At 57.4% G+C, this 27,554-nt stretch overlaps 3 protein-coding genes across 6 annotated transcripts; 1 reads left to right on the top strand and 2 right to left on the bottom strand.

Moving 5' to 3' along the window:
- Nucleotides 1–593: 593 nt before the first annotated feature.
- Nucleotides 594–12,191, top strand: GLT6D1 (glycosyltransferase 6 domain containing 1). Its single transcript, XM_045562059.1, has 5 exons — nt 594–1,068; nt 2,340–2,419; nt 7,366–7,407; nt 10,763–10,900; nt 11,323–12,191. The coding sequence occupies exons 2-5, from the start codon at nt 2,346–2,348 to the stop codon at nt 12,014–12,016; spliced, it is 948 nt and encodes a 315-aa protein (XP_045418015.1). The 5' UTR covers nt 594–1,068; nt 2,340–2,345; the 3' UTR covers nt 12,017–12,191.
- A 1,819-nt stretch (nt 12,192–14,010) lies between these two features.
- LOC123645614 (beta-lactoglobulin) lies at nt 14,011–23,211 on the bottom strand. Of its 3 annotated transcripts, none has more exons than XM_045562056.1 (6): nt 18,301–23,211; nt 17,632–17,768; nt 16,597–16,670; nt 16,321–16,428; nt 15,764–15,859; nt 14,011–15,077 (listed from the first exon to the last, which is right to left on the bottom strand). In XM_045562056.1, exons 1-6 carry the CDS (start codon nt 18,520–18,522, stop codon nt 15,052–15,054), a joined length of 663 nt encoding a protein of 220 aa, XP_045418012.1. In that variant the 5' UTR covers nt 18,523–23,211; the 3' UTR covers nt 14,011–15,051. The 3 variants fall into 3 exon arrangements, with proteins under 3 accessions (XP_045418012.1, XP_045418013.1, XP_045418011.1); XM_045562057.1 differs by having other exon boundaries at nt 16,321–16,394; XM_045562055.1 differs by having other exon boundaries at nt 16,321–16,670.
- Nucleotides 23,212–23,306: 95 nt separating this feature from the next.
- Nucleotides 23,307–26,785, bottom strand: LCN10 (lipocalin 10). Of its 2 annotated transcripts, none has more exons than XM_045562053.1 (6): nt 26,376–26,785; nt 25,793–25,932; nt 25,235–25,305; nt 24,889–25,063; nt 24,280–24,378; nt 23,307–23,639 (listed from the first exon to the last, which is right to left on the bottom strand). In XM_045562053.1, the coding sequence occupies exons 1-6, from the start codon at nt 26,688–26,690 to the stop codon at nt 23,519–23,521; spliced, it is 921 nt and encodes a 306-aa protein (XP_045418009.1). In that variant the 5' UTR covers nt 26,691–26,785; the 3' UTR covers nt 23,307–23,518. The 2 variants fall into 2 exon arrangements, with proteins under 2 accessions (XP_045418009.1, XP_045418010.1); XM_045562054.1 differs by having other exon boundaries at nt 23,512–23,639; nt 24,889–24,996.
- Between the last annotated feature and the right edge of the window lie 769 nt (nt 26,786–27,554).

The raw sequence follows: 27,554 nt of genomic DNA, 5'->3' as shown, positions 1-27,554 counted from the left end.
CCTCACCCAGGGGGCGGAGCCCACCCGACACCAGGAGGAGCCCCCAGGAGCCTTGCAGATGCCTGGGCCTGGGGACTTGGGGACATGCCTGTCCCCTCTGTCATGGTGGAGGTAGAGGCCAAGGCTGAAAGTGCGCTTGCGCAGCACTGGCAGGCGCCCCTGGCCCAGTCACGACATGGGCTGTTTCCCTCACCCCAGGAAGGTCTTCCAGGCGGGCACAGTGCCGTTTCTATCATCAGAAAACTTAGAGAAGTTGCCAGAACTTCGAGGCCCCAGGTGGCCTGTCTGAGGGTGCCCAGGTCTCCATGGTCAGTGGAGAGACCACGTCATAGCCACGTGGAATCTACTCCCGTAGAGAGAGATTCGGCCTGGGGCAATGTTTCCGTGCAGCCCCTCACCTCAGCAGCGGAGAGGGGGCGCTGCCCTGTTCCAGATTCCTGGCGTCTGACCCGAGAGCTGGGCAGGGCCGGTCTCTCTCTAAGCTCAGGGGCAGTGGGGGTCCTGGTGGGAGCCCCCAGGGCACTGTGGGTGGAACAGCCCCAGGGCAGCGGTGGGACAAACCCCTGCCCAGGTCGTGAACGTCCGTCCTTTGGACCCCTGCTGTGACCCAGGCTTCATAATCATTTCTGAGAAGCCAAAGTCATTTTAACAAAATTCAGCCACCACAGTGGCAAGGAAGTGCAGCCACCCCCAATTCTATTCTCATCTGGATAAAGGTGCCACCGAAGGCCAGCACTGAGCCCCAGACGCAGGGGGGTCCCAGCAGCCCCTCCCAGGACTAGAGTGAAACAGGAGCTCGGCCATCGGGACTCTTTATTCTGTCCGGGACGTGCTGCCAAAGAGAGGAGAGAAAAGCAAGCCAGAGAGTCGTGATCCAGACGATGAGCAGAACCTGCAGGGAGGTGCATCATTATGACACTTGCATCGTCTGCGGAGCCCGGTGATGTCACCACCAACAGAAGCTCCAAGCACCAGGGTCTTTGATCAAGACCCAAGAACACGATGCTTGGGAGGCACCTGTCCTCCTGGGCCCGCGCTGGCCGACCCCCCTCATCCCCCTAACCCCAGGTACGGGACCCTTGCCGAGGGATGGAGCACAGCTCGGGGGCTGTGGCAGATCAGGGGTGGGATCGCCTCTGACCTTGACCTCAGAAGGCCTCTGGCAGGCGGGTGGTGCTCCGACATGCAGCAGGGAGTGTGCCACTGAGAGGGTCTGGCGGACTGGCCCCGTCTTCACCCCTTGAGTGGCATTTCGGATGATCTTGAATGTAAAAGGTGGTCGATTTCCAACTGCGGGAGTACAAAAACTGTGCCCAGCTACGGCTTGCCCAGGACGCCTCACGCAGAGAACTGCCTGGTAGGACTGTGACGTGGGCCACGTATGTAATGTCCACCCTCCCAGTGGCCGCATTATAAAAGGTGAAAAGAAACCAGCGAACAAATTCTCGTGGTTTATTTTTACTTAACACAGTTTATCCAGACTGCACTACCCAGACTATTAGCATTTCAACACATGGTCAACTTAAAACTATGAGCGAGCTAGTTAGATTCTTTTCCTTCACACTGTCTATCCGCGGGACCCAGTGTGCTTTGTACATGTGTGGCCCCTCAGTCCCGGGCTCAGGGGCCACGTGTGGCTGGTGGCTGCCACGCCGGCCAGCGCAGAGCTAGCGCCTCGTGCTTGTGACACGAGCATTCAGACCTGAGCTACCAGAGAGCCCAGTTCCCGTCACTTGTCACTCAGATGCGATGCTGGCGGGCTTGTGCAGTCAGTCACGTGAGCTCCCGCACCATCAGGCCACCGGCTGGAGCCAGAAGGTCCACTCTACAGCTTAAAGCCTTGGCTGAGACCTCACTCCCTGTGCGCAAGCAGCTGCTTTGGGGACACTCACACGCTTTAGACTAGCGCGATCTCGGAGCACACCGTCCGTCCTACTATCTCTGTGAGGAAAAAGGAATGAAAAGTCAACCTGTGGGCCAAAACCCAGTCTCTCCCCGTCCAGGACGGCGTCCTCACCAAGGCCCCGTCGTTGTGTGCTCACAGCCCCACAGCAGAGACACCTCGTGCACCTCCTTCCCCCGGCCAAGGGCGGCTTCGGGGACACGGGGAGGGTCAGAGCGCACGTGCCCGGCCTCGAGAGCAGCCGGCACCGTGGAGGCTCTGCAGGTACTCGAGGCAGAGCAGAGGCTCCCCTTGCACACGCTGGCTGTCTCCCAAAGGCCGAACGTTCTGGAAGCACACCCGTAGGTTGTTGTCTATTCGTTAATCTGTTGTTAGAAGGTCACAAAGATGTAGTTTTTTACTGCTTAAAATCTACTGTTTCCTCCCTTTTCCCCAGGAGAGAATGAATTCTAAAAGAAGAATTCTGTTATTGATTTCCTCTGTTTTATCACTGATCTTGGTGGACCGTTATTTCAGGTAAATATGAAATATTGATGAATCATGGCCGTTAGCAGTTGGCAGAGATGAGCTAGACTGCTGAGTTTTGTCCAGAGACGTTAATAACAGTCTGTAAATTAATCCGAAGTTACCTGCTCTTTGTGGGACAAAGCAAAGTATTCGCATTTTAATTCTTTTGGTTTTAAACATTCAACAACTATGAATCTTCTCCGTGCCAGTGTCTGCGCTGGGCGTGGGGTGTGGAGTGGCCGCAGCCCCTGCCCTCGGGAGCTCGCGTGCCAGTGGGCAGCTGAGAGCAGTCGTGAACTGCAACATCAGTGGTATCGGACTTTACAGAATAAACACCATAGAATACAAAGCAAGGTGAGAGTGCTATTTTAGATAAATTATAAACTTTCTCGAAGTTCCATCTCTGTGTCTAATATAAACAAGACTGAAATCAGCCTGCCAGATACACACGTGTTCTGGAGGGTAAATCTGCCAGCCTGCTAAACTGCTCTCTAGAAACATTCAAATTCTTGCCCCCACCTCCCGGTCTCCTTCGTAAGCAATGCAGTGTTTCCGACGCTGTTTGAAAAGTAGTTGTGTTGTGAGGGATAATGTCTTTAAAAATTAAGCCTTCGCACACACGTATCTGATAGAGGACTCACATCGGAAATACGCAAACAGCTCTTAAAACTCAACAATAAGGAAACAAACGACTCAGTTACAAAAATGGGTGAAAGAACCAGACAGACATCTCAGCAGAGAAGATACAGATGAGAAATAAGATATAAAAAGATGTTCCGCATCATCCGTCATTGGGGAATTACAAATTAAAACTACTGGATGATGCTACACGCTCCTTAGAATGGCTCACGTCTGGAAATCCAGAGTCTGAAGACCCATTGCTGGTAGGGATGCAGCCGGCACAGCCGCCGCGGGAGACGGTGCCGTGGTCGCGTCCCTTCGACGTTCTCCTCCCCACGACCCAGCGCTGTGCTCCGGCGTCCGTACAGCCGACTGGAAAACTGTCCACACAGAACCACGGACAAGGTGTTTATTGCAGCTTTGTTCATAAGTGCCCCAACCAGAAGCTCAAAGCGTCCCTCAGGAGTGACCGACAGCAAACTGTGCGCGTCCATAAACAGAATACTACTCAGTGGCAAAAAGAAGTGCGCCATCGAGCCCCTGAAGGACGTGGAGGAGCCCTAAACGTGTCTTGCTGAGAGAGAGAAGCCAGTCTGGAAGTCCCGGCGCTGCGTGCTTCCGATCATTGTTCTGGAAAATGTGAAACTGCAGGGGGGAGGGGCGGGTGGGTGAAACACAGGGTTTCTTTCCGTGGTGAACCTATTCTGTCTGATGCTGCCACAGTGACACATGACACTGCGTTCTTCAAAACCCACAGGACTTCACAGCAGAAAGTGTGAAACTTAACATATGCAAATTAGGAAAATTACCCCAGGAAGGTATGCAGGTGGCGAGAAAATAACCCAAATAGACCACAAATATGTGGGCTGCGCTCCCCAGGGACGGCTGCTGACCCCAGTCGCTTTGGGAGCAGAAGTGCCCGTGGCCACGGCAGTGGGGGGTGCGGCTTCCCCACGCCCAGCTCCTCCCCTCCCCCTGCGCCTGCAGGTGGAAGTGGACCATTAAGTGGGTGGGGCCCGGAGGGGCCGCCAGGGCGCTGTTGGAGCTGGGGGGGCTACTGACAAGCGGAGGGTGGGGAATGCTTCTGTGGCCATGATGGACGTGTACACGGAGATGCCACGTACAGGTGTGTTTGTGGCCACACGTGCAGGTCAGCGCAGGATTCCCTGCCCTGTCCGCTGGGAGCGCCTGGGAGCGAGGACACCTGCGGTAACGAGCAGCCAGGTGCCCAGAGCCTGGTTTCTAACACCCTCTCCACAGAGTGGACCGAGGCCCCTTGAGGAAAGGCTGATTCTGGCCGGGGGAGGAGCCTGGAGCAACTGTGCCAGGAAGTGTGGAAGTGATTTTTTTAAAAATCCCGTATCGGAGGAGTACGTCAAAGGGACACAGGAGCCAACCGAAAGAGCCCAAACCACAGCTGGAAAACATTGAGCAAGAAAATACATACAGTGGCATCGAATTAAAACACAAGTGTCCATGAGCCATGCTGGCGTACATGAAGGATGGCGGAGGGAAGGAGGAGAAGAAATCTCTGCCGAGCTCCGAGCAGACGCTGGCTCTCCAGGAGGGGCCGGCTCCCCGCCCCCAGGTGTGGGCTGCACAGGTGCCTCCTGGCATCGATTACGGCATGCGGGGGGCGGGGGAGTAACAAAACCTGAACACGCTGCCCCGGCCGGGGGTCAAGGTCGCCATCCACAGTAGGTCCCGCTGAAGTGTGAGAAATGGCCCCGGCAGTGAACGTAGCTCAAATGGACCCTGCTGTCCCGGCGGATCCCGGAAAAGGGGAGACATTGCGTAAAAACTGAGGAAATCCGTCTAAAGCAAGGACTCTGGTGAGTAATAATGTATCGACATTGTAACCGATCCGGCGCTAGTAGCAGGGAAGCTGGGTGCAGGCGCTCTGGATGCTGTCTTTAGAATCTTGTAAATCTGAATCTGCTGTAAAAATGTTTCCTAAAACAGAAAAAGGGGAAATAAAGAAAAATAAATAATACAAAAGGGAAAACGAGCCCCACTGCTTTGGCCACATATGTCACATCTGCTCCTGGGGACGGCAGCTAACGGAACAGCGTCGCCGCCGGTTGCGAAGGTATCACGAGTGTCTGTTTGGTGGTAATTATGGGCTGTCTTCGGCAGGGTACAGTGAGCCACACACGAATCCACGGCGTGCATTCACCGTCTGCCCCAGAACGGTGGCATCACACCTGCCAAGTGGTCGGTTCTCAGTGACTATTTGGTTAAGAATTGAGTCAATAAATGGATCCTAATTCTAGAAATTTTGTTATTCAAATTGCAAAAGGTCTTTATACAAATTCAAAATTTAAATGAATTTTTTCATTTATTTAAAGAATAAGGAATCGTTTACTGGTAGGGTTGATAAATTTAGGAAATAAATATACCAAGTGTCAGTTACATTTGAATTTCAGATAAACAGTGAATCTTTTTTTTTTTTTTTTTTTGAGACAGAGTCTCACTCTGTTGCCCGGGCTAGAGTGAGTGCCGTGGCGTCAGCCTAGCTCACAGCAACCTCAAACTCCTGGGCTTAAGCGATCCTACTGCCTCAGCCTCCCGAGTAGCTGGGACTACAGGCATGTGCCACCATGCCCGGCTAATTTTTTCTATATATATAATTTTTAGTTGTCCAGATAATTTATTTCTATTTTTAGTAGAGATGGGGTCTTGCTCAGGCTGGTCTCGAACTCCTGACCTCGAGTGATCCACCCACCTTGGCCTCCCAGAGGGCTAGGATTACAGGCGTGGGCCACCGCGCCTGGCCAACAGTGAATCATTTTTAGCAGAAGTGTGTCCCAGGCAAGACCTGAGACATAGGCTAAAAAATTGTTCACTGCGTATCTTAAATCCAAACTTAATGGGCGCCCTGTGTGCTGCCTGGCAAACCTCTCTGCAGAAAAGGCAGCTCTGCTGTCAGGAATCTCGTTGGATAAATATTCTACAAACTGGGGAGCAAAGCTGGGGGACAGGAAAGCAGAGTGGGGTCCCCCATCTGTGTATGTGCAGCTCAGTGTGCATGCAGTGTGTGTGTGCGCTGCGTGCTCCTGTGTGTGTGGTGGCCAGGAGGATTGGGGAGTGGGCTACGGAGAGGACAGGACGGAGACGGTGGGTTGGCACTGCAGGAGGCCGTCTGCAGACAGTGTGCACGGCCAGCCCTGTGGGGAGCCGCAGGGGTCTGGGGCAGAGTGGGGGAGAGAGGCTCTCGGTTTGGGTGGGTCTGACAGGTAGGATGTGCAGTAGGCGTATTTGGCCGATATTTAAAGCAACTGGATGTGCAAGAATTTAGTGGGGTACCTGCCGGTGTGGGGTTCGTATCCCAGCCTGCTGTGAAGAAGTCCCGCCGTGGCCGGCTCCGCACCCTCACTGGCTCCCACGGGACCTGCGTTTGCCTTCTCTGTCTCCTCGTGTCTCTCTCAAGGATGGTGTTTTTCTTTAGGTGACAATAATCCTCTTTAGCCAACATGTTCTCTGCACTGGTCACTCTGTAGGGCCCCAGAAATTCATGAGCCCAGAGCGCTAAATGAACGGTGACTTTCCAGGAAGTTCCTCATTTGTCATGCCACGTTTGTGATGAAGTTTGGCCTGGGCAGTTTGGATTTGGACAGAGTCCAGTCCTGGGGAATCCAATAAGGAAGTATCTGTGGCTAAGAACACTTCTGAGAATGTCAGAAAGGGACTCAGTCTTAAAGTCATTTCTTTTACTTGCAAAATATCCCGGAGTTATGAGAGAGAAATGCCTTGTAACCTTGTTAATTGAGTAACTGAGTATTTACATGCAAAGAGAATCAGAGATGAACATCTGGGCTTCTCCCAGCCTCTTCGACATGAAATCAATCCACTCATGTTTGATAAATAAATTAATTAAATCTACATTTTTGTCTATATATATGTTCACTTATCTGATCTATTTTTTTCTTTTTTTTTAAATCTTCCTCCCAACAACCGTACTCTTTCCTGCGATTCTGCGTTGGTCATGACCCCCGCACCCTTCGGCTCTTTCCTGGACCAACTTGGACCTTCCAGATCTGGGTAAGATCTCTCTTCTCCAAGTGGCTTCCTGGACTCCAAATTTCAGGTGACATTCCTCTTCTAGGCTCCCCCCGAGCTTGGCCGCCCCCTGCCGCACCTGCCACTGGGTCTGGGGTTTCCTGTGCGAGGTTCCTTCCCACTCTGAGTGTCCTGAGACAGCAGGCAGCTCTGCATGTTTCTGGGTACAGAGCCAGTGCCAGCCAGCGCCAGCCAGCGCCTGCACCGCACACACTCAGTGCGTGTGTGTTGAGCAAAAGTGCCTTGTAATAACCTGATTTTCCCTTTGTACCTAGGAACCAAGTAGAACCTCGGCTCTCAGACTGGTTTACACCTAGGTAAGAACAAAGATCCGTTGACATGCACACAAAAATGATATGTCTTAGTTTGAAGTGATAAGTTCCCCCCGCTCACCAAGTTACAGCTATTCTGGGAGGTTCCAGAATTGGAGTTTTTATTTTCAAGGCTCTTATATTCAAACCTAGGGTCTATTTATCAAGAATCGGGCAATTGCGATGGTTATTAAGCAGCTGACACACCGTGCCTGGCTTACCTTTCCTGGTGTGTTCAGTGAAAGAGAATCTCTTTGGAAATAGCCCGAAAATGCCACAGTCATGCTGTTCGAGACCAGCCTGAGCAAGAGCGAGACCTCATCTCTACTAAAAAATAGAAAGAAATTAGCTGGACAACTAAAAATATATAGAAAAAATTAGCCGGGCATGGTGGTGCACACCTGTAGTCCCAGCTACTTGGGAGGCTGAAGCAGGAGGATCGCTTGAGCCCAGGCGTTGAGGTGGCTGTGAGCTGGGCTGATGCCACAGCACTCTAGCCAGGGTGACAGAGTGAAATTCTGTCTCAAAAAAAAAAAAGAAAAAAAATTTTTCCCCCAGGGCATTTGTTGAAAGCAAGTACAGGCAATTGTTTAACTTCACAATTACCTGAGTCAGGTGATAATGCAGCAAGTTATTTAAACAAAAAGCTGGGAAATATTGATTGGGGGTTGAAGAGCTCTGACAGATTTGGAATACCTGGGAATTTGTAGTGTTGTGCATCTGTTCAGAAAAGACCTGAGAAGGCTCCAGGTCTTACCTCTGGCCGAGCTGGGGGCTCTGTGCACACAGGAAGTGAGGCTGGGGCAGAGTGAGCTGGGTGGTGGAGGCTGGGGCGGAGTGAGCTGGGTGGTGGAGGCTGGGGCGGAGTGAGCTGGGTGGTGGAGGCTGGGGTAGAGTGAGCTGGGTGGTGGAGGCTGGGGTAGAGTGAGCTGGGTGGTGGAGGCTGGGGTGGAGTGAGCTGGGTGGTGGAGGCTGGGGTGGAGTGAGCTGGGTGGTGGAGGCTGGGGTAGAGTGAGCTGGGTGGTGGAGGCTGGGGCGGAGTGAACTGGGTGGTGAAAACATGCCCCAACACACCCATACCGGCTGGGAAGACTGGGAGACTTACCAGTTCCAGGCATTTAAGGAAATATGGGCAAAGACTTATGTTGGAAAAATTGCAAAAGTTTTTAAGTCGTAATGCCGTAAATCACAGAAAATGCAGACTTTACAAAATTAGTTCAGAAAAGTCATAAAACAAACAAGCATAACAACAAAAAGCAAAAACAAGCCCTTGGGAGGGAGGGAGAATCTGATTTTCAGAGTTGTCACATTATATTATTTAAAATATCCAGTTTTCAACAAAAAATTATAGAATATGCAAAGAAACAAGAGAGGATGGCCTTTACACAGGAAAAGAAAAAACAATCAATAGAAACTATCCCTGAAGAAGACCATTTGTTGGACTTACTAGACAAAGAGTTTAAATCAGCTGTTGTAAATACGTGCAAAGAACTAAAGAAACCTATAGATAAAGAACTAAAGGAAAGTATGAAAACAATGTCTTACCAACTAGAGAATATCAATAAAGACATAGACATTATTTTTTAAAAAAACAAATATAAATTCTGGAGTTTAAAAGTATAATTGAATTTTAAAATTCACTAGAGGGTTTCAACAGCAGATTTAAACAGTAATCTAAGAAGTGCAATGAACTTCAGATAGGATAAACTCAAAGAGATCCACTACTAGATACATTGTAATCAAACTATCAGAAATGAAAGGGAAAGAATCTTAAAAGCAGCAAAACAGAGTGACTAATTATTTACAAGGGATCCTCAATAAGATTAATAGCTGATTTTTCATCAGACATAATAGAGGCTAGAAGTGAGAATGAAATATTCAAAGTACTGAAAAAAAAAAAAAACCTATCAGCCAGGAATTTTATATCCAGCAAAACTATCCTTCCAAATATGAAGAAAATATACAGACATTCCCAGAGAAACAAATACTGAGAAAAACCATCACTAGCAGACCCGCCCTACAAGATATACTGAAGAGAGTTCTTTCAGGCTGAAATGAAAGGACACTAGGCAGTAACTACAATCTACATAAACACAGCATACCAGTAAAGGCAACTGCATAGGTAAATATAAAAGACAGATTAATTGTATTTTTGCTTGTAACTCTTTTCTTCTCCTATCTTATTTACTTATTTATTTATTTTTTGAGACAGGGTCTCACTGTGTCACCCAGGCTGGAGTGCAGCAGTGTGATCATGGCTCACTGCAGACTCAGACTCCTGGGCTCAAGCGATCCTCCTGCCTCAGCCTCCCGAGTAGCTGGGACTACAGGCTAATACAAGAGGTGCTAGATCACCATTGTTTTTTGTGGCTGAGTAGAAGTCCATGGTATACATATACCACATTTTATGAATCCACTCATGGATTGGTGGGCACTTGGGTTGTTTCCACATCTTTGCAACTGGGAATTGTGCTGTGGATTTTTCTTTTTTAGATCCCGTAGTATTTTCTATGTAGACAATCGAGTAATCTGCCAATAGGGACAGTATTATTTTTTCCTTTCCAGTCTGATGCCATTTATTTCATTTTCTTGCCTTATTGCAGTGACTAGAGCTTGCATGGCTGTGTTAGAACTTGTCATCTTCCTGATTGCAGGGAGAAAGCTCTCACTCTTGCACCGTTTAGTATGTTGGTATTTTTGCAGATGTTCTTTACCAAGTTGAAGCGACTCCCCTCTATTCCTGTTTGTTCCGGAGAGATTTTACCATGAGTTGGGTGTTGGACTCCGTATAACGCTTTTTCTGCATCAGTGGGTGTGGACATGCGATTGCTCTCTAGCTTTTGATGTGGTGGTTTACACGGATTGATTTTCACATGTGGAACTGGTCTTACATAATTTGAATCCCATTGTTGTTTTATTATTATTGAAAGTAAATGTCTCTATTTTGGACTTATCTTCTGATTTCTGCCGTGTTGCACTGATGGGCTTAAGGCGTGAGGGAGAAGGTGAAAGAGGCGCCCCTGGAAATGTCTAAGAAACGGGGAGGGAGGGAAAGAAAGAGGGAAAACAACTGTATTGTGAGGGAGGCGGCGTCTGCTCCCAGCCCTGGCTCCGGCCGACGCCCAGGGCACTGCTGCTGACTCTGGGCTGCCCAATTCCGAGCCACAGTTAAAGCTCAGAAGACGCAGCTCCTGGGCTCGCAGGGATGTGGCAGGGAAGGAGCCAGGGATCCACCCACCCAGACACGGGGCCTGGCCCGTGGCAGCTGCTCTTCACGAGGTAGCGGTTGCCGCTGGTGCCCCCGCTGCTGCTGCCTTAGCAATGTCACACCCGTCTCACTTGTGTCTTGCTTGTTCCACAGAAATCGCCCTGATGTCATAACCACAACGGACTGGCTCGCTCCGGTCATGTGGGACGGGACTTTCGACAGACAAGCCCTGGAAAAGTATTACAGACGGCAGAACATCACCGTGGGCCTGGCTGTCTTTGCTACCGGCAGGTGGGTGCCGCTAACCTTTGCCCCTTTTAGGATAAACACTAGTGGCCCTTCTACCTCTGTGGAACACACCGTAACTAATGGCAACCACTGCCGCGCTGTCCCGTAGACAGAGTTTGCTGTGGTTATTTTCTCCGCCGGCGGCCAGGTCCTGCCACCACTTGGGAACTCTCGACTGGCATCCCATTGGCTGTCGCTCCCCTTCCTCACGTCACCCGTCCCCAGCTGCCTTGGCCTCCCCCAGGCCTGCGGTCACCACGTTCTCACTCACTCACCCACTCGGGTGAAGCCACGGGTGACTTCTCCCGCTTCCTGCCGGGACTTGTTCAGCCTCAGCAGGCCTGTGCTGGGCAGCAGGTCTGGCGGTGTCTCCTCTCCCGGGAAAGCGCAGGAAAGTAAGCTCGTCCTCTGTGTGTGTTTCCCAGGTTCGCAGACGAGCACCTGAGGTCGTTCCTGCAGACGGCGAACAAGCACTTCATGGCCGGCCACAGAGTCGTCTTCTACATCATCGCGGACATCCTCTTCCACCTGCCGGCCGTGGAGCTGGACCCTCTGCGCACGCTCAAGGTGCTTCCGGTCGGCAGGGAGAGCCGGTGGCGCGACCCCAACCTCGTGCACATGAGGAGCCTGGGGGAGTACATGGTGAGACGCATCCGGGCCGAGGTGGACTTCCTGTTCAGCATGACGGTCAACCAGGTGTTCCAGAACGAGTTTGGGGTGGAGGCGCTGGGCGCGTCCGTGGCTCAGCTCCACCCGTGGTGGTATTTCAGAAACAGCAGGAACTTCCCCTACGAGAGGAAGCCGGACTCGGCAGCGTACATTCCCTTCGGACAGGGAGACTTCTACTACGACAGCTCCATCGTCGGCGGCACGCCCCATAACGTCTTGAACTTCATCGAGAAATACCTGGGCGGTGTCATTCATGACCTCGAGAGGGGACTCAACAGCACCTACGAGAGGCACCTAAACAAATACTTCTTCCTCAATAAGCCCACCAAGCTGCTGTCGCCGGAATACAACTGGGACGCTGCCTTCTACCCGCCGGATGAGATCCACTACGTGCGGGTCGTGCATTACTCTGAAAGCAGATTTGACTCTCCCCCGGGGTTTGCCAACTGACGAACGCCCCCCAGCGATTCCCCATCAACACAGGACACCTTACAGCCGCCCATTCTGGGAGGCATAAACATCCACACCTTTCCAAAACAAACTTTTCTTCTTGCGGTCGTGAGCCGTGCAGTCTGGCGAATGCCGGGTGAAGCCGTGCTCGTGCATTGCCACCATTGTTTATACATTGTAGGTAACATGGAGCATGGAAATACTTTTGACATAGAAGGAATTTTTTTACATTCACAAAATGGAAAAATAGTATATGCAAAGGGGAAAAATAAATCTTGGCTCCCTCTTCAAATGCGCAGCCTGCTTCTCAGTGTTGGGGGGGCTTGCGGTCTCGCCCCCGTGTTCCCGCACGGCCCTGTGAGTCCACGCGGACGAACCAGAGGGATCGACCCGATGCTCTTCTCACTTTTATTGTTACAAAGACAGATAATCGGTTCCTGTCTTAAAGCCACAGGCATTTTAGTTTATTTAAAGCAAAGATATTTACCATCCTGCGTGGTAAAGGCCCTCTGCCAGCGCTGCTCGGGGACAGAATGTTAAGAACGCGGCTGTGTCCCTAGCAGGCCGTGGTCCAGCGGGGGCTGAGACTGTGGCACTTTCCTTGCGTGTCTAAATGTGCTGACACTGACAAGGAAGACGCCGGGCCTGGAGCTCGGTGCTGGTCAGGGGTCTCCCTCCGTGACAGGCATGGTGTGGTCGCGGAGGGAGAGTGTCCAGGACCCCTTGAGGTGCGTGGAGCGGCTCAGACAGTCCCAGCACGAGTCGTGGGCTGAGCCGCGCCGAGCCCTGCAGCCCGGAGCATGACCGTGTTTGGAGACAGGCCTTACAGAAGTTACAGGGGGGGGCCTTACCCAGCGTGACTGGTGTCCTCATCGGAAGGGCAGGTGAGGACACTGACGCCCATGCAGGGACGCCCACGGGGAGCCTGGGGAGCAGGAGCAGGAGGCCCCGCCCACCCGCGCCCTGATTGCCAGCCGTCCAGCCTCCAGGACTGTCAGAAATTCCTGTTGTTCCAGACGCGCAGTGTGTGGCTGTTCGTTCTGGCAGCCCCGGGGAACGAACGCAGAAGTATCGCCAAAATAAGGGCCACCGAGACACCAGGTCGGTGGCATTGGCCACCGTTGTGTCCTCCACGCGGCCCCCTGAGCGCAGGCCACCACATCCGTGGCCTCTCTGGCGTGTCGCCGGCCTCCCTCGCGCACCCAGGTCATGGCAAGGACATGCGTGTCGGGGGCAGCTCTCCCTGCCCTTCTCTGCACCTGTCTCCTTTGGCTAAAATAAGGTGACGTTTCAGAGCAGCTCTCAGTTCAAAAGAATCTGTGCATGTTTCAAAAGAGAAAAACTAGATATTATATCAGCCACAAACTGAAATTGGCTTTTCCTGCCAATTCACAGACGAGGCTAGAAAACTTACCGGGAGGGTTTCTGAAATTTTACCATTAAAAGAACCACGGACTCAATATTAAAACTTTATAAAATCCTTGATGTCTTTGGGAAGACGGCAGGTCACCATATCAATGCTCAGAGTTTCCGGCCGAGGGCGAGCCCAGGTGGGAGGCTCAGGAAACCGTCGCCGGCCTTCCCGCCCCCGCCAGCGAGAGCACCCTGCCCCCACAGCGGACGTGAATTCACGTCTAAACTTTAATCTGCCAATTGGATAAGCAAGAAAAGCATCTCCTTTTTATTACTTATGAAGCCAAACCTCCTTTTAAATTATATTTCCCGGCCTTTAGATCTGTGTATGCAAATGGCCTTTTTCTGTCTCCTGCTCATTTTCCTGACGCTTCTTTTGTCCTTGCAGGAGTTCTGACGTGTGGACTCTCACCGTGACCGGGAGCCCCTGTCAGGTTTGCTGCAAAAATTACCTCCAGTCGTCGACTGCATTTAGTTTTGTTGGTAACATTTTTGACACCACCGGAGTTTAAGGCTTTCGTGGCTACCGTCGTTCTCCGCAGTGTTCACGCCCCATCCCCAAGTGACAGAAATTACAGGACTTCAAGTTTTCTTTTTATTCAGAATTAGGAATTACTTTTAAGATAATATGTAGGGTGAGATGTCTAACCTCATCTTTGCCCTGCATGTCTTGTTCATTTCCCTCAACACGATTTTTATGGAATACGCTTTCACGGAGAGCCTCCGTGGGGTGTGCCGAGTGTCACGCCGGGCTGTGCCGTCGCCTGACTCTGTGTCGGTTTCCCTGACCTGTCCATCCTCGAGCTCCTGCCGCTCGGGTCTTGAGTCACGGTTTACAAGGGGTGGAATGGTGCAGCCGCAGGCATCACTCCTCTTTCTAGAACACGTCAGAACTTTTTATTCCCTCATGTGAATTTTAGGTTCAGGTTTTCAGTTTGGGGGGAAAATCCCATTGGAATATTGACTGAACGGCTTCAGATGTGCGGATAAATCTGAGGGTTATTAGGTCGTGTGCTGTTGAGAGTTACGGAAATGCCACGTCTGTTTATTCAAGTCACTGCTCGTACCCAGAGCAGGCCATTTCTCACCGTCTTCACGTGAATTCTGGAAGTTTCTTGCTGAATGGATGGGCATACACTTGTCATTCCCCTCACGTTGTTCTGGCGGGGCTTGCCGGTCTGCGGGAAGCGGCGGTGAGTCGCGTGTGATTTGTGACCACGCCCGTCACCGGCTTGCGAGTTTAATCCGACACGTTTATTTCACTGAGGTCGGTCGTGGTGGAAAAGGCTTTGCTGAGGTGCGGCATTGCCAGAGCGTTTTCCGGGCAGGCTCCTGCCGTGCCCGGCTCCGGTACTCCTGGAGGGTAAGTACCGAGGCCCGTGGCCCAGTTTCTCAGAGCCTGCCCTGCCTGGCTGTTGGTGACAGGACCTGGTGACCCACAGGGAGGGAGGAGCCCTTCCCAGCAGGGGAAGGGACAGGACAGGGGCTGGGCCAGGCTCCAGGCTGGGGCTTCCTCGGGCCCCAGGGTGAGTCCCAGCCACAGGCCAAGGTGAGGGGAGGAAGAGAGGCCAAGGACAGCGCGGGGACGGGGCCAGGCAGGAAGGCCCAGGGAGCAGCCGGACCTAGGCCTGGGGAGGGGGGCATTGGCCTGTGGGGAGGAAGAGGAAACGGTGGTGATTCTTCATTCATTCATTGTGAAATAAATCAATCATCAGTCACGCAGGACAGAGCAGACCATGGCTGGGACCACCTGGCCTCTGCTGTCCGGCCCCCACGGGCTGTGTCCTGCCAGTCCTCACGGGGCCCCCAGGCCCCGCCTACCCTTGGACCTGGCCCCCACCCTCCCTCTGCTCTGGCCGCCATTCCAGCCGCACAGTCCCAGCAGCCGCGGGCTTCCTCCCCCATCCTCTCCCAGGGACGTCCACCCTGGCCACTCGGCACACACAGCCTGGCCACGCATAGTCACGATGGTCCCCACAGTGCAACCGGCACAGGGCTGGAGAAGCTGCCTGTCTTGTTCCGAGTACATCCCACACTCCCAGAACAGGCCTGGCCTGTATGTTTGTTGATTGAATGATGCAAGGAGAGGTGGCACGGGCGAGGCCGCAGGGCACTGGGCTCAGGAGGCAGGAGCTGTGGGCCACTGCCAGCTCCTCCTCCTCCTGGCTGTGTGACCTTAGCCTTGTTACCGAACGTCTCTGCGTCACATCCATGCAAGGGACACAGCATCGTGCCCACATCACCGGGTCACTCGGTGCTATGCGAGGTCCGCAAGGGAAGTGCCCGGTGTGGGCCGGACGCATGGAGTGGAGCTTGGCTGCAGCCGGTGCTTACCACCTATGTTGGAGACCGGAGCTTCCTGCAGGTGGAATTTCTCCACGTACCCAAGGTACTTCCCCAGCCACTGGGGGTCCTCGAGCTTCCTTCTGGCTGCGAGCAGAGGGTGGTGGTGAGGGGCCGAGGCTGGAGCCTCTGTCTCTTCTGCCCTGCCCCCACCAGGACCCAGGCTGGCCCCCTACCCCCAGCCACAGCGCCCCCAGCCCGGGCAGCTCCTGTTGCAACGGCCCGTCCTGTCTCTCAAACAGGCTGCTCTGGGCACAGCAGACAAAGTGTTCCTTGAACGGCTGAGTGGGCCCAAGCCCACCTCCATGGAGACCCCAGAGGGTCTCCCCTGCAGCCTAGCACCACCCCTTCTCTGCCGCTCTGGGCCCCCCACCTGGGCTCTGGCCGACGCCCCGTCACCCGAAGCTGCCCGGACCCTTCTGTGTCTGTCTGGCGTTCAGGCCGCGGCAGCCCCCAGTGCCCACCCCCTGCCAGCGACCGTGGAGACCCCCTCCCCAGAGAGCAAGTCCAGCGGCCCCTTCCTCCCATCTGGGGAGACCACCACCTACCCAGCAGCACCCACAGGCTGGTGACCTCCTCGTCCTCGAAGCGCACGTGCAGGATGAGGTTGCTGTAGTCGGTGCTGACAAAGCGGACGTGCATGCTGCCCCCCTCAACTGTGGGGACCCCAGCTGGGTGACGTGGGACACCTCCCCTCCATCCCCCAGGCCCGGCCCCCCACCCTGTGGCCAGCACCAAGAGGACGTGTGGGCTCCCCTGGGTGTCACGGCCAGCACCGGGTGTCCGTGTGTCCTTTCGGGAGGACGCCCATGCTGGGTACTCACAGGAGCCGTGGTACTGGCCTGGCAGCTGGGTAGGGTGGACAGTGACGTTTTCTCCTCCACACACCCCCGCTCCTCTGGGAGACGGCAAAGGGACTTAGGCCTGCCCCCTCTTCTCCCTGTTGCCCTACCCAGGACGTGGTGGCCAGCCCAGGGCCCTGCACCAGGGGACACGAGAGCTGCCCAGCAGGTGTCCTGGAGCCTCCCGAGGCTCTCGGCACCCCGGGCTCAGCTGGCCTTGTGCTGGCACAGGCGCCAGGGTCGCGCAGCGCGAGGAGGGGTGTCCGCAAGGTGCTGGGGACGCGGCTGGAGGGTCTCTCGGCAGCAGTGGGGAAGCAGGGTCTTCCTCGCTTCTGCCGTGAGGCCAACCCTCCCTGCAGGGCTGGACCCAGTCTGTCCTTGGCTCTGAGCCTCGGGTCTTGGGGGACCCAGAGCTGGCTGTCCCCCGGCTGCGGCTCTGCACACAGACAAGGCCCAGCCCCACGCCCCTTGCCTGGGTCCTCAGCCTCTCACCTGGGGCGGGGGGCCCCGTGCCCATGAGCCCTGGGACCCCATGGGGCTGCCGTGAGGTGTCTGTGGCTGAGCGTCTGCCAGGACGTGGGTGGTCCGTGTCACAGCTCAGAGGAGCTTGTCCTCCCCCCCCATGTTTTCTGTTGCTGAAGGCACAGCCCTCCGCAGGACCCTCGGGTGGAAAGGGGTTTGTGCCGAGCGGCTGGTGGGAGCCGCGGGCCACTCTGACACCTGAGCCGGCACAGTGAAAACGCCAGACTGCGGCTCCCTCTGTGGCTGGAAGCTGTGGCCACACCGGCCCACGTCTGTGATGGGCACCTCCGCCGGAACTGGCAGCCGCCCCGTGGCCAGGCTGTGTGTCCTTCCTGCCGGCCCAGCCCCCGGAAGCCTCGGAGCTTCCAGCTCTCAAGTGGAGGGTGGGGGTGGGAGGGTGGAGGGAGCAGTGCCATGTGTCACTGTCTCTGATGGCTGTCACCAACCCCTGGGTCTGAGAACCAGTCCCCAGGGAGTGGCAGGGCCCACGCTTACCTCCAGAGCAGCAGGAACTCCACGTCCCCACCGGCCCCCGTGCGGATGGAGTGGAGAGAGAGCCTCAGGGGGTCCGCCGGGGACACCAGGTTTCCATGGCTGGCAGCCAGCCGAAGGGTGAGCCAGCGTCCCTCCACCTGCAGGGGTCACAAGGCCAGCTACTCCCCGCCGTGGGGCACCCTGAGGCTCTGCCGGCCCCCACGCTGTGCCTGCCCAGGGCTGTGTGGGCAAACGTCCCCACGACACTGGCCAGCCCGTCTGCGGGGCCAGGCGGGAACCAGCTCCCTTCCTTCCTTCCTGGGAGTATTTGCCTCCGCCCCGCCCTCAGGGCCCCCACTTCCCTCAGCTCCTCCCCTTCCCAGTCCTGGGGGGCCAAGGGGGCCACCCTCTCCTGGAGCTGAGCTCTGAGCGGGACCCCAGGGGAGGGCAGGAGGGACCCTCCCTGCCCCCAGGGCTGGCCCCTTCGTGCTACCTGGGCGTCCCTCAGGGACGGCTCTGGGCCACGGAAGAGCTGGAAGGGCCTGAGGTAACCAGTGGCCTGTGCCGCTGAGCAGGACAGAGCCAGGTCCCACCTGGGGTGGCCAAGGCCCAGACGCACACCCCCCTTCCAGGGCTCCCCAGGGCCAGGCTGGGCCTGAGTCCCCTCTGCCCCCCCCCCACCTGACTCACCTTCTGTGCCTCAAAGCCCGGCTGCACCGGCACTTCTTCTAGCGTCTTCTGGGCGCCGGCCAGGCCTAGGCCCAGCACCAGCAGCAGGAGAGGTGGTCTGGCCAGGGCCATGGCCAGGGTGGCGGCTCCCCCGCCGGCTCTCTGTCCCTGGTCAACTCCGGCAGCCCCAAGCAGCTGCCAGCCCTGCTGTCCCACCCGGTCCCCCAAAATGCCACGCTCCATCCCCTGGAATGAGGCCGCCTCCCTGCCACCCTCCCTGTCTGGAGCCACGCAAGGATGTCATTTGGAGCAGGGTGTGGGGTGGCTGTCGGGGCGGTTTAACCGCATTGCGAGTGTGTCCTGGGTGTCGGGGGCGAGGCCGCAGCTGGGGCACGGGCAGGGGAGGCCGCGGAAGGCTTCAGAGGGCGCAGGCCCTTCGTGCCCGCCTGCCCGCCCCCTAGCTGCCGCTTCCAGGCTGCCAGGCCCACCCCCAGTTCTCTGGGGCCCCTAAGTGAGCAGGACTGCCCACCCCCCAGACCAGCCCCTGGCCGCCACAGATGGGGCCTCCCGTGTGTGACCTTCATTCGCTCTGCGTGATGCTTTGAGAACATGCCTGCTGTGTCCGCGGTCATTTCCTGGCGGCTGCTGCCCGGTTCCCTCCGGGACCGGCGACGGTCAGTGGAGCTGCGACGGACATCCACCTGCACGTCTGCGTGAGGACACGCAGAAGCGGGGCCGTGGGTAGGGTGTTGACAGTGGGAATCGGGAAGAGAAGAAGCCGCCAGTGCGTCCAAAGTGGCCGCGCCTCTCTGCGTTTCGGGGCGCGGTCTGTGAGAGCACCCGCCGCCCCACAGCCAGCCAGCGTTCGGCCTTGTGATTGTGTGACATTTGTAAAATGTTAACTGTGCTGATAGGTTTGTAGCGGCGTCTCGTTGTGGTTCTAATTTATATTCCCCGGTGACTCGCGGGTCTGAGCACTTTCCACGGGCTCATTCATCATCCGTGTCACTTCCGTGGTGTTCAAATATCTCGCCCACGTCAACACAGCTTCTTATTCTGAAATAATTTTAAGACTCAGAGAAGCTGTTCTGTGTCGCCTTCCTTGAGGGTCCCCCGAGGTTAACATCTCACGTGACCGCAGGACGATGACTGAAAACTGAGACCGTGGCAGAAGTCAAGTCCTGCCAGGAAAGACTCGCTCTGTTCCTGGTCTGGAACCGACCCCACATCACATGCCGTCCTCGGGCCAGGTCCCCAGTCTGTGACAGTCATTTTGTCATTTACTGTCTATCATGATCTTTATGTATTTTTAAAAATTAAAGCTTTATTTAAGGTAATCGTAGATTCATGTGCCGCCCTCCATTTGGTTGTGTTTACTGCAGTCATCAGGGTCTTTTATTATTTAGCTGCTGCTCGTTCAGCAGAGACCAGCTCTTTAACGTGTGAGCTTTTGTGATTTCTTTCTCACTCCAAATATTTATTTTCCTACCTTGATAGGGTTTGTCATTTGTAGTATTGTTTAAAGTGGCTGCCAAATTTTGCACAAATTTTGAGCCCCACAAAATCCATTCATTCCTGGATGTATCTGTAAGTTCCATTTCCTTTTAAAATAATCCGAAGCAGAGAAATAACAACGCGGACGTTTCCCAGAGCCGGGCAGGGCGTGAGGGCGTCCACGGTCCCTGCTTGTTCTCTGGGTGCCGGGACGCGGCTGGGAGGAGCCCACCCCGGGAAGGGCCGGCTGCGCTGGGACCTGCAAGGACGCCAGAAAGGGGGCTGTGCGCTGTGCAGGCTTTTATTTGGATTTTTGCCGTTTCCACAAGTCACTTTCATACTATTTTTGAGGGAGTCTGAGAAGCAGATGCCCCACGGCAAGCACAGCGGGAGGCGGGGGCCGGTGACCCGGTGGGCCGTGGGCAGAGCCTCCCCTGTCCCTGAGGCGTCATCCCTTCTCAGGGGACTGGCAGCCTCTGCCCACTGCCAGCCCCGCCAACCAGGCGACCATCAGGCTGCTGGGAGCCCGCTGGCCCTGAAGCCACCCTCAGCCACCCAGGGGACAGAGCCAGAGCGCTCGTGTGGCCGTGGAAGGTGAGCAGCCCCCGGCCTGGCGACCAAACGCGTAAAGCAAGTGACTCCTCCTGCGCAGACACAGTACCCTCGCGAGGCTGCTCCTCAGCACACGCTGGAATGACACGCACGTCCCACGCCGTCTTGGGTGCTGGCAGAGGAGGGACAGTCACCCACGATCCCCCCGTTCCGAGGGAGTCACTCCCGCGGGTGGGAGGGTTTTCTTTCTACCTGTTTTCTAGCAGAGCCGCCTGCACGGATGCAGGAGCGTCAGACACGTCATCTCCACGGGTGACAGAGGAAGCCGCAGGGTGGACACCGAGGGACTTGCTGCCACCTGCCCTGCCCTCTGCCTTTTACACATGACGGAAACGAAGGCCCAGGGCCGCCGATGTGACCCGCAGTTCTGCTGCGAACTCGGTGCTTTCTTTGCCAAGGGGGCCGAGGCTCCCAGACGCCGTGTCCCGGGTTCCCGTCTGCGACAGCCACCCCAGCATCCTGTTCCCTGACTGGCCCTGGGGGCCCCGGGAGTGGACCCCGCTGTGTGTGTTTTAGGCCTGCACGGTCTTTCGTGCCTGTCCCCTGCGTCCGTCCAGCCTCTGTCATCCTTCAGAGCCCAGCACGATGCCACCTCCTGGGGGAGGAAGGGGCCCTGGCCACCAGCCTACGGGACCCCTTTGGCCAGGCCAGCCGCGGCCGTCCCTGCGTGTCCCTGACACAGGCGGTGGTGCCTATCCTGAAGGAGCTCGGTCACTCGGACAGTCGTGGCCTCTTCCCACCGCCTGGGCTCGCCCGCCCTTTGAGGGGTCAGCAGGGGCTCGCGGGGCCGGTGTGAGCGGATCCGCACTTGGCCACGGGAGCCCAGGTGGGGCAGGGGAGCTGGTCCCGGGAAAGGTCACGCTGTGTTTGTGTTCCAGCTCTTGTGTTCTCCTTGAGTTCCTCCGAGGCTCGGCTTATCTGAGCACAGAAACTCTTTGTACCTCAGCTTGCACCATGTCATGATAAATGTCACACAAATGGGAACGTGCCTGGAGGCCACCTGGACCCACGTCCGCCACCCGGCTGCCAAGCTGACACCATGGACGTGGCCTCCTGGGGAAGCGTTGGTGGCCTTCCCACCCGCTCCCTGTCCCGGGAGCCCCTCCCAGGCCTCGCTGGCCTCGCCAGCTTGGCCGTTTTATGGGGAAGGGTATAGGCCACTGTGCAGGTCACTATGCCCGTGGGGAGCCAACAGTGACCTCTGTGCACGCTGGCTTCAGCTGGCTTGGCTGTGAGGAAGTGAAGCTGGTCACCAGCTCAAAGCCCCTGGCACCAGACGGGGGACCAGGCCAGTCCAGGACCTTCCAAGGGTCAGTTCAACAACAGCCCTTCTGTAGGCCCGAGGGGGGCAGAGCTTTCTCTTCGTCACCATTCTCAGGGGATCCTCTTCCTTCTTCCTTTCTGGTTTTGGTTTTGTTTTTGCAAGGGTGAGATGCCATGTGTTACTGCAGACACCGTCCCGGAACTCGGTGGGCACCAGGCTGTTCCTCCTCAGTAAAGAACTTCACCTTGAACTCTGCTCCAGCCGCCAGCAGCAGGCCGCACTTCGTACAACTGCTGCTTTTGTTCTGGGAACATCTGTAAGTTCTCCCTCCTCTGCCTCGGTGATGGGGCACAGTCACTTCTGGGTCACATCTGACCACGGTCTTTAACAGCCCTGCTGACATACAGCACACGCACCGTGACATTCACGCCGTAGTGTTCGCCGTTTGTGCGTCCGGTCCTGTGATTTCTAACGCACCTGTGGTCCTCCTGCAGTCTGGAACGTTCCCCACCCCACAGAGGCCCTCGCGCCCCTCGGCCATCAGCTTCCAGCTCCACCCCTGCCCGGACGCAGGAGCCGACTTGCATCTTGAAGGATTTCTCTAACTCGGGCACTTCACATGAGCGGGGCCGCACATGTGTGGCCTCTATGTCTGGCTTCTGTCCCCAAGCACGATGGCTTCAAGGTTCATCCACGCCGTGGCACGTGTCAGTGTGTCACGCGGAATAATGTTCCTTTATACGGAGAGGTAGGACGTTGTTTATCCATCATCCGTTGACAGACGCTTGGATCGTTTCCACTTTGCGGCTGTTAGGAACAACGTTGGCACACGGGTCTCTACGTGGATGTGTTCAGTGTTTTCAGCTGTCTCAGGTGGGCACCTCGCAGTGGGATCACTGGGCCACAGTCGCGCTAGGTGAGCCATCCCGGCAACGGCCAGGTGGCTTCCACGGTGGCCGCACCGTTCACGTCCACCGGCAGCGCCAGGGCCCTCTCCCTTCACATCTCGGCAACACCTGCTGTTGTCCGTTCCTGTGACTGACGCCATCCTCGTGGGAGTAAAATGGTATCTCATTGCGGGTTTGATTTCCGTTTCCCTGATGACTAATGATGCTGAGCAACATAGGGGTCTCGCCACGCCCAACCCTTTGATCACCAAGCACAGGTCAGGGCCCCAAAATTCTATCCCCCGAGCTGCCTCTGCAATCTCCATCCGAGCGTCTTGGGCACGCGGCAAAGCCAAGCCCCCGGCTGGGCTCCCACTGGTGCCAGCTGGCACTGCCCCTGCAGCTGCCCCCACACTGCAGTCCTTGGCCTCTAAGGTCTTCTCAAAGGTTATTTCCTTGTGGGGGTGCCGCCTGCTCCCCCAGCACCACTACCACCCCCGGTCTTGATGCAAATGCCGCTTCCTCCAAGAAGCCCACCTGAGCCCAAGAAGGAACAAGTCAGACCCACTGTCTTGGGCCCCGCTGTCCCCAGACGCACTTCTCAGGGCTGAGACGTGTGTGGGGTGATCAATGCCGCCTGTCCCCTCTGGCTAGAGCCGCGGTGGCCTGTCTGGCTCCCTGCCTCGCCCCCCAGCTAGGGCCGCCACCACACAGAACGGCGTGTGCGGACGCTCGGCTTCCTGGGAAATGACATCAAGGACACGGAGGCAGAGGGAGACACACAGCAAGGACCGTGTTGTGTGGTCTATTTCACAGCAGGAGAAGAACAGCAGCCTGGGGGCAGAGGGCACTCGGGAGGGCGCAGGGGAGGGCCTGGCTTGGTGCACCCTCCCCCCCATCACTCTGCGACCTAAAGGATCCCTCTGAGGTCAGAACCCCTCGAGTTTCACACTGTCAATGGTCTGAGGTCACCAAACCCTTCTCAACAGCCACTGAACTGAAGACCTGTCATCTGGAACAACACTCCTGGGGTCTGGGAGGACCACAAGTCAAAAGAGCAGAGGATGCTGGATCTCACGGCAGGATGGTGTGTGCACAGGTCGCTATGGGGAGGAAAGGGACTATGAGTGGGCTGGCTGCTCGAGGTGGGGGGGCCACATTTGCCACAACCATGTCCGTGGGCCACTGTCCGTGATCGCCTGGTCCGACAGCACTGGTGCCACCTTCGGCCGTCTGTGCGAGGCCCCGGCACAGGCCAGGAAGTGCGCTCAGGCGGCCGGCACGGCTGGCTCCCGGTCTGTAAAAATGCATCCGGGAGGCTGGGCACGGTGGCTCACGCCTGTAATCCCAGCACTCTGGGAGGCCGAGGTGGGAGGATTGTTTGAGCTCAGGAGTTTGAGACCAGCCTGAGCGAGAGCGAGACCTGGTCTCTACTAAAAATAGAAAGAAATTAACCAGACAACGAAAAATATATAGGAAAAGTTAGCTGGGTGTGGTGGCACATGCCTATAGTCCCAGCTACTTGGGAGGCTGAGGCAGGAGGATCGCTTGAGCCCAGGAGTTTGAGGTTGCTGTGAGCTGGGCTGACACCACAGCACTATAGCCCAGGCGACAGAGCGAGACTCTGTCTCAAAAAAAAAAAAAAACATGCATCCGGGAAAGATGGACCCTTTGTCTCCCCTCCCCCTGTTAATCAGCTGCCTCTCGGGCCCACTCGGGGCAAAGCCTGGGGTCAGAATTTACCGTCTTTTGGGAGAATGACAGCGGCCTCGCTGAGCGCCAAGATGTCGCACTTGTCCATGAATTCTTTCAGACTCTGGAAGCTTGACACGTTCTGTCTGTCTGCAGTCGGGGGTCAAACCCACGCATCAGAGACTCCACCCGGCCACTGGGGGTCTCACGCTGACCCCCACCCTAGGACAAGCAGCTGCCCCGCGAGGGAAGGGGCACCTGGCCCGCCACGGCTGGCAGCAACCTGCCCCCTCGTTTCCAGGGTGGCCACTCACGGAGCCCCCTGCCTGCACAGTGCCCTGGCCAGCTGTGTCCTGAACAGGCCCACGCCTCGACTGAGACCCAGGGCCCCCTCCAGCCCCAACAGGCTGCTCCTGCCCCTACACCCCGAGTGCTTGATGCGGATGTGGGTCCCACCCGGCCTCCTCCGCTTGCCCCCGCCATCTGGGGCAGGCCCTGCCCAGACCCCTCCCACACCCCCTCCTCCTCCCTGGCACGTCTGGCCCCCTACCCAGGACTTTGGAACCTGGACCCACCACCACTGCCCACCGTGCCCTCTCTGGCCCCCGAGGCCCCTCCTCCTCCCCCTCCATCCTTCCTCCCCCCCACAGACCCACTCACGGAAGAGCAGCAGGGTCCTGTGGGTGCGGGCTGCCCGGCCCAGCTGGAGGTAGACCAGGCCGTAGCTGTAGTCGGTGGACAGCACGTGGAAGGCCTTCACCCCTCTCACTGGAAGAGACCCCCGTGGGTGGGAGGCCGTGCGGTCTGCAGCCCTGAGCCCTGGGGCGCCCGAGGCCTGGGATCCGGGCCAGGGCAGGCATCGGGAGGAAGCAGGTGCCGTCCCCCTACCCCCACCCCGCCTCGCATCCCAGGAGGGGCAGCCCAGAGCCAGCCTGACCTCCCACCAGCTGCTGCTCTGGGGCAAGGACACCCCGACCCCACCTTTCTCTCAGCCCCCCATACGCACAGGTATTCCTGAACACGGCCTTCTTCCTGTCCTTCCTCAGGGTCACCTCCTGGGACTGGCACCCCTGCGGCCTAGGGGGAGGCAGGGGCTGTAGCCTCCCGCATGGAAACTCCTGCTCTCAGGCCACAGAGCCCCCAGGACAATGTCTGGGTCTCTCTCCTGCTCCCTGTGGACCTGGGGGAGGCAGGAGCCTGGGGGATATTGGGGGGCTGGGGGCTGTCTGGGCCTAGTGGGGGTCTGGGGGTGGCTGGGGCCTGGGGTGGTTGGGGGCCAGGGGGCCTGAGTCTCAGGTGGTCGGGGACAAGCTCCCCAGTGTTTTCTCAGCCCCCTCGGCTGGCTCGAGGCTCTAGGTGGGGCCTTCTCCATGTGGCTGGGCCTGCGCAGGGCTCAGGGACACAGCAAGCACCACTCCCTGCACCCCCATGTCCGCTCTGCAGCTCCTGCCAACGTCTGTCCTGTGCGTTGTCGGTGGAGGAGTGGGGGGGACAGTCCTCCTGCCTCTGGGAAGGGAGGTGGTGCCCCTTGCCTCGTGGGGAGGGCGTGCTGGGGCCCACTCACCGGTTAAAGGCGACAACCACCTTGAGCTGGCCCCTCTTGTGCACCCGCAGCACAGCCGCCCCCAGCTTCCTTTTGTCTTTGGCTGGCAAGAACCCCTGTGCGTCCGTGGCGACAGCCAGAATGTACCAGAAGCCTGAAAGCTGCCACGGGGTGTCAGGGGGGCCGGTGTGGAGCTGCCACACACAGAGGCCCCGGCCAAGAATCCAGCAGACGAGGGACTCGCTCTGTGCCTGGCCCGGCCACGGCGCACCCACAGGCAGGCTGGCAAGGGCTGCCCCCGGGGTCCGTACAGCATGGTGCTGGAAACTTCTACTGGCCAGCAGTCTCCCACCCCAGGACATGCCCCCTGTTCTGCATCCCGCTGCCCCTTGATATCTCCTGGAGGCCTTAGGCCTCGGCTCTCGGGGGCCTCTCCTCCCAGGCCCCACTCGGGGCGCTGGCCCCTGTACTCCTCATGGCTGCATCTGCGGCAGGAGAAACCGGCACCGGGCTCCGTCCCGGATGGCTGCCCCCAGGCCCTGCAGGGCACGTGTCCCGGCTGCCCAACTGCTGTTCCCAGCTGCGCGGCTGGCGCCTGGCTCACCTTGTTCCAGTTGAGGGTGTGGGCCTCCCTGGGGGACCACTCCTGCGACGGGGGCCCCGCAGCCAGGGCCAGCGCCAGCGCCAACAGCAGGACCGGTGGCCCCGGCCTCATCCTCACCCTTTCTCCTCGGCCAGCCAGGCTGGACGTCACCTTTACATCTCCCTGTGCCCGCCCCATGGTGGGTGTCTGGCCTGGGCTGGGCTGGAGGGAGGCGGGGTCTGGGCTTGGCAGGGGCCGCCACGTGCCCAGAGGCCCCATCGAGGCTGCCAGAGACTCACTCCTCACTGCCCTGACCCCAGGTCCCCACATGTGCATCTGTTACAGCCCTGGGCCGTCTCACCTGGGCACGCCGGGCTGCTCATCCTGGACCACCCAGGGAGAGGCAAAACACTGGGGCCCTTCCCGGGCAGGGTGCGCGTGCAGAGTGCCCCCACGGAGACCCCTGCTCAGACCTGGCCACTCCTCAAGGCCTCAATGGCAGTGCCAGAGCAGGTGCGAGCAGATGGGCTGGGGCCGGATGAGTGTGTACGTCGTGTGCACACATGGGTGGGTGCTGGAGGGTGCACGCATGCGCCTGCCCAGCCTGGAAGCCGAGGCACCTTGTGGGGAGCTCGCCTCAGTGAGGGCAACAGGGAGCCTCCACCCTGCTTCCCGCCCAGCGGCTCCAGGGCCTGCGCCTCTCCCAGGACTTCCGACAGCGTGGCCTCCAGAACGCAGGAGGACCCGTGGGTGCAGGCCCTCCGGGACCCCTGGCCCCCTGGCCCGGCAGCAGCCGAAGCCCCAGCCCAAGAGACAACAGAGCTTGGAAGGTCCAGAGCCCCCAAGGCCCCCAGGGGGTCCAGCAGCTGCTGCAGCCGCCTTGCCCTCGGTGATCCGCGGACAGCGTGGCACCCCAGCCAGGGGTCCTGGTGGACACCAGTGCCAGCTTCCTCGAGGGCCATGCTGGGTCCGGGTGGGAGAAGTGGCTGTGGCCTGCCACGTCCCCAGACCAGCCCCCACCTCCAACCGGGGCCTGAGTGTGGTGCCCCAGCCCCAGAGAAGCAGGCCTGTCATCCAGGATGGCTCCGGGTCCTGTGGTTTGGCCCTTGTGACATCCACCAGCCCCATGACCCTCTCCCTGGGAGGGTCAGAGCCCTGAGAGGGCAGAGCCCCCCTGGGCCCCTTCCTACCAGGGCCCCA

This window comes from Lemur catta, chromosome 10, assembly GCF_020740605.2.
Source record: "Lemur catta isolate mLemCat1 chromosome 10, mLemCat1.pri, whole genome shotgun sequence".
In the NCBI taxonomy this organism is placed as follows: Eukaryota; Metazoa; Chordata; class Mammalia; order Primates; family Lemuridae; genus Lemur; species Lemur catta.
The sequence above is the reverse complement of the archived record's forward strand: the minus strand, read 5'-3'. Positions and strand labels throughout refer to the sequence as shown.

What these genes read in the sequence shown, in the direction of transcription:
- LOC123645614 (XM_045562055.1), bottom strand. Translation starts at nt 18,522, where the DNA reads ATGGAGCGTGGCATTTTGGGGGACCGGGTGGGACAGCAGGGCTGGCAG. An exon ending in CGGGCTTTGAGGCACAGAAG is followed by an intron (nt 17,769 to 18,300) that starts GTGAGTCAGGTG and finishes TGACCCCTGCAG; the next exon opens with GTGGAGGGACGCTGGCTCAC. An exon ending in TCCGGTCTCCAACATAGGTG is followed by an intron (nt 15,078 to 15,763) that starts GTAAGCACCGGC and finishes TCCTCCCCACAG; the next exon opens with GCCAATGCCCCCCTCCCCAG.
- GLT6D1 (XM_045562059.1), top strand. Translation starts at nt 2,346, where the DNA reads ATGAATTCTAAAAGAAGAATTCTGTTATTGATTTCCTCTGTTTTATCA. An exon ending in TCAGACTGGTTTACACCTAG is followed by an intron (nt 7,408 to 10,762) that starts GTAAGAACAAAG and finishes CTTGTTCCACAG; the next exon opens with AAATCGCCCTGATGTCATAA. An exon ending in GCTGTCTTTGCTACCGGCAG is followed by an intron (nt 10,901 to 11,322) that starts GTGGGTGCCGCT and finishes TGTGTTTCCCAG; the next exon opens with GTTCGCAGACGAGCACCTGA.
- LCN10 (XM_045562053.1), bottom strand. Translation starts at nt 26,690, where the DNA reads ATGCACATGTGGGGACCTGGGGTCAGGGCAGTGAGGAGTGAGTCTCTG. An exon ending in GTGGTTGTCGCCTTTAACCG is followed by an intron (nt 25,306 to 25,792) that starts GTGAGTGGGCCC and finishes GCCTCCCCCTAG; the next exon opens with GCCGCAGGGGTGCCAGTCCC. An exon ending in CAGGACCCTGCTGCTCTTCC is followed by an intron (nt 24,379 to 24,888) that starts GTGAGTGGGTCT and finishes CCCCGACTGCAG; the next exon opens with ACAGACAGAACGTGTCAAGC.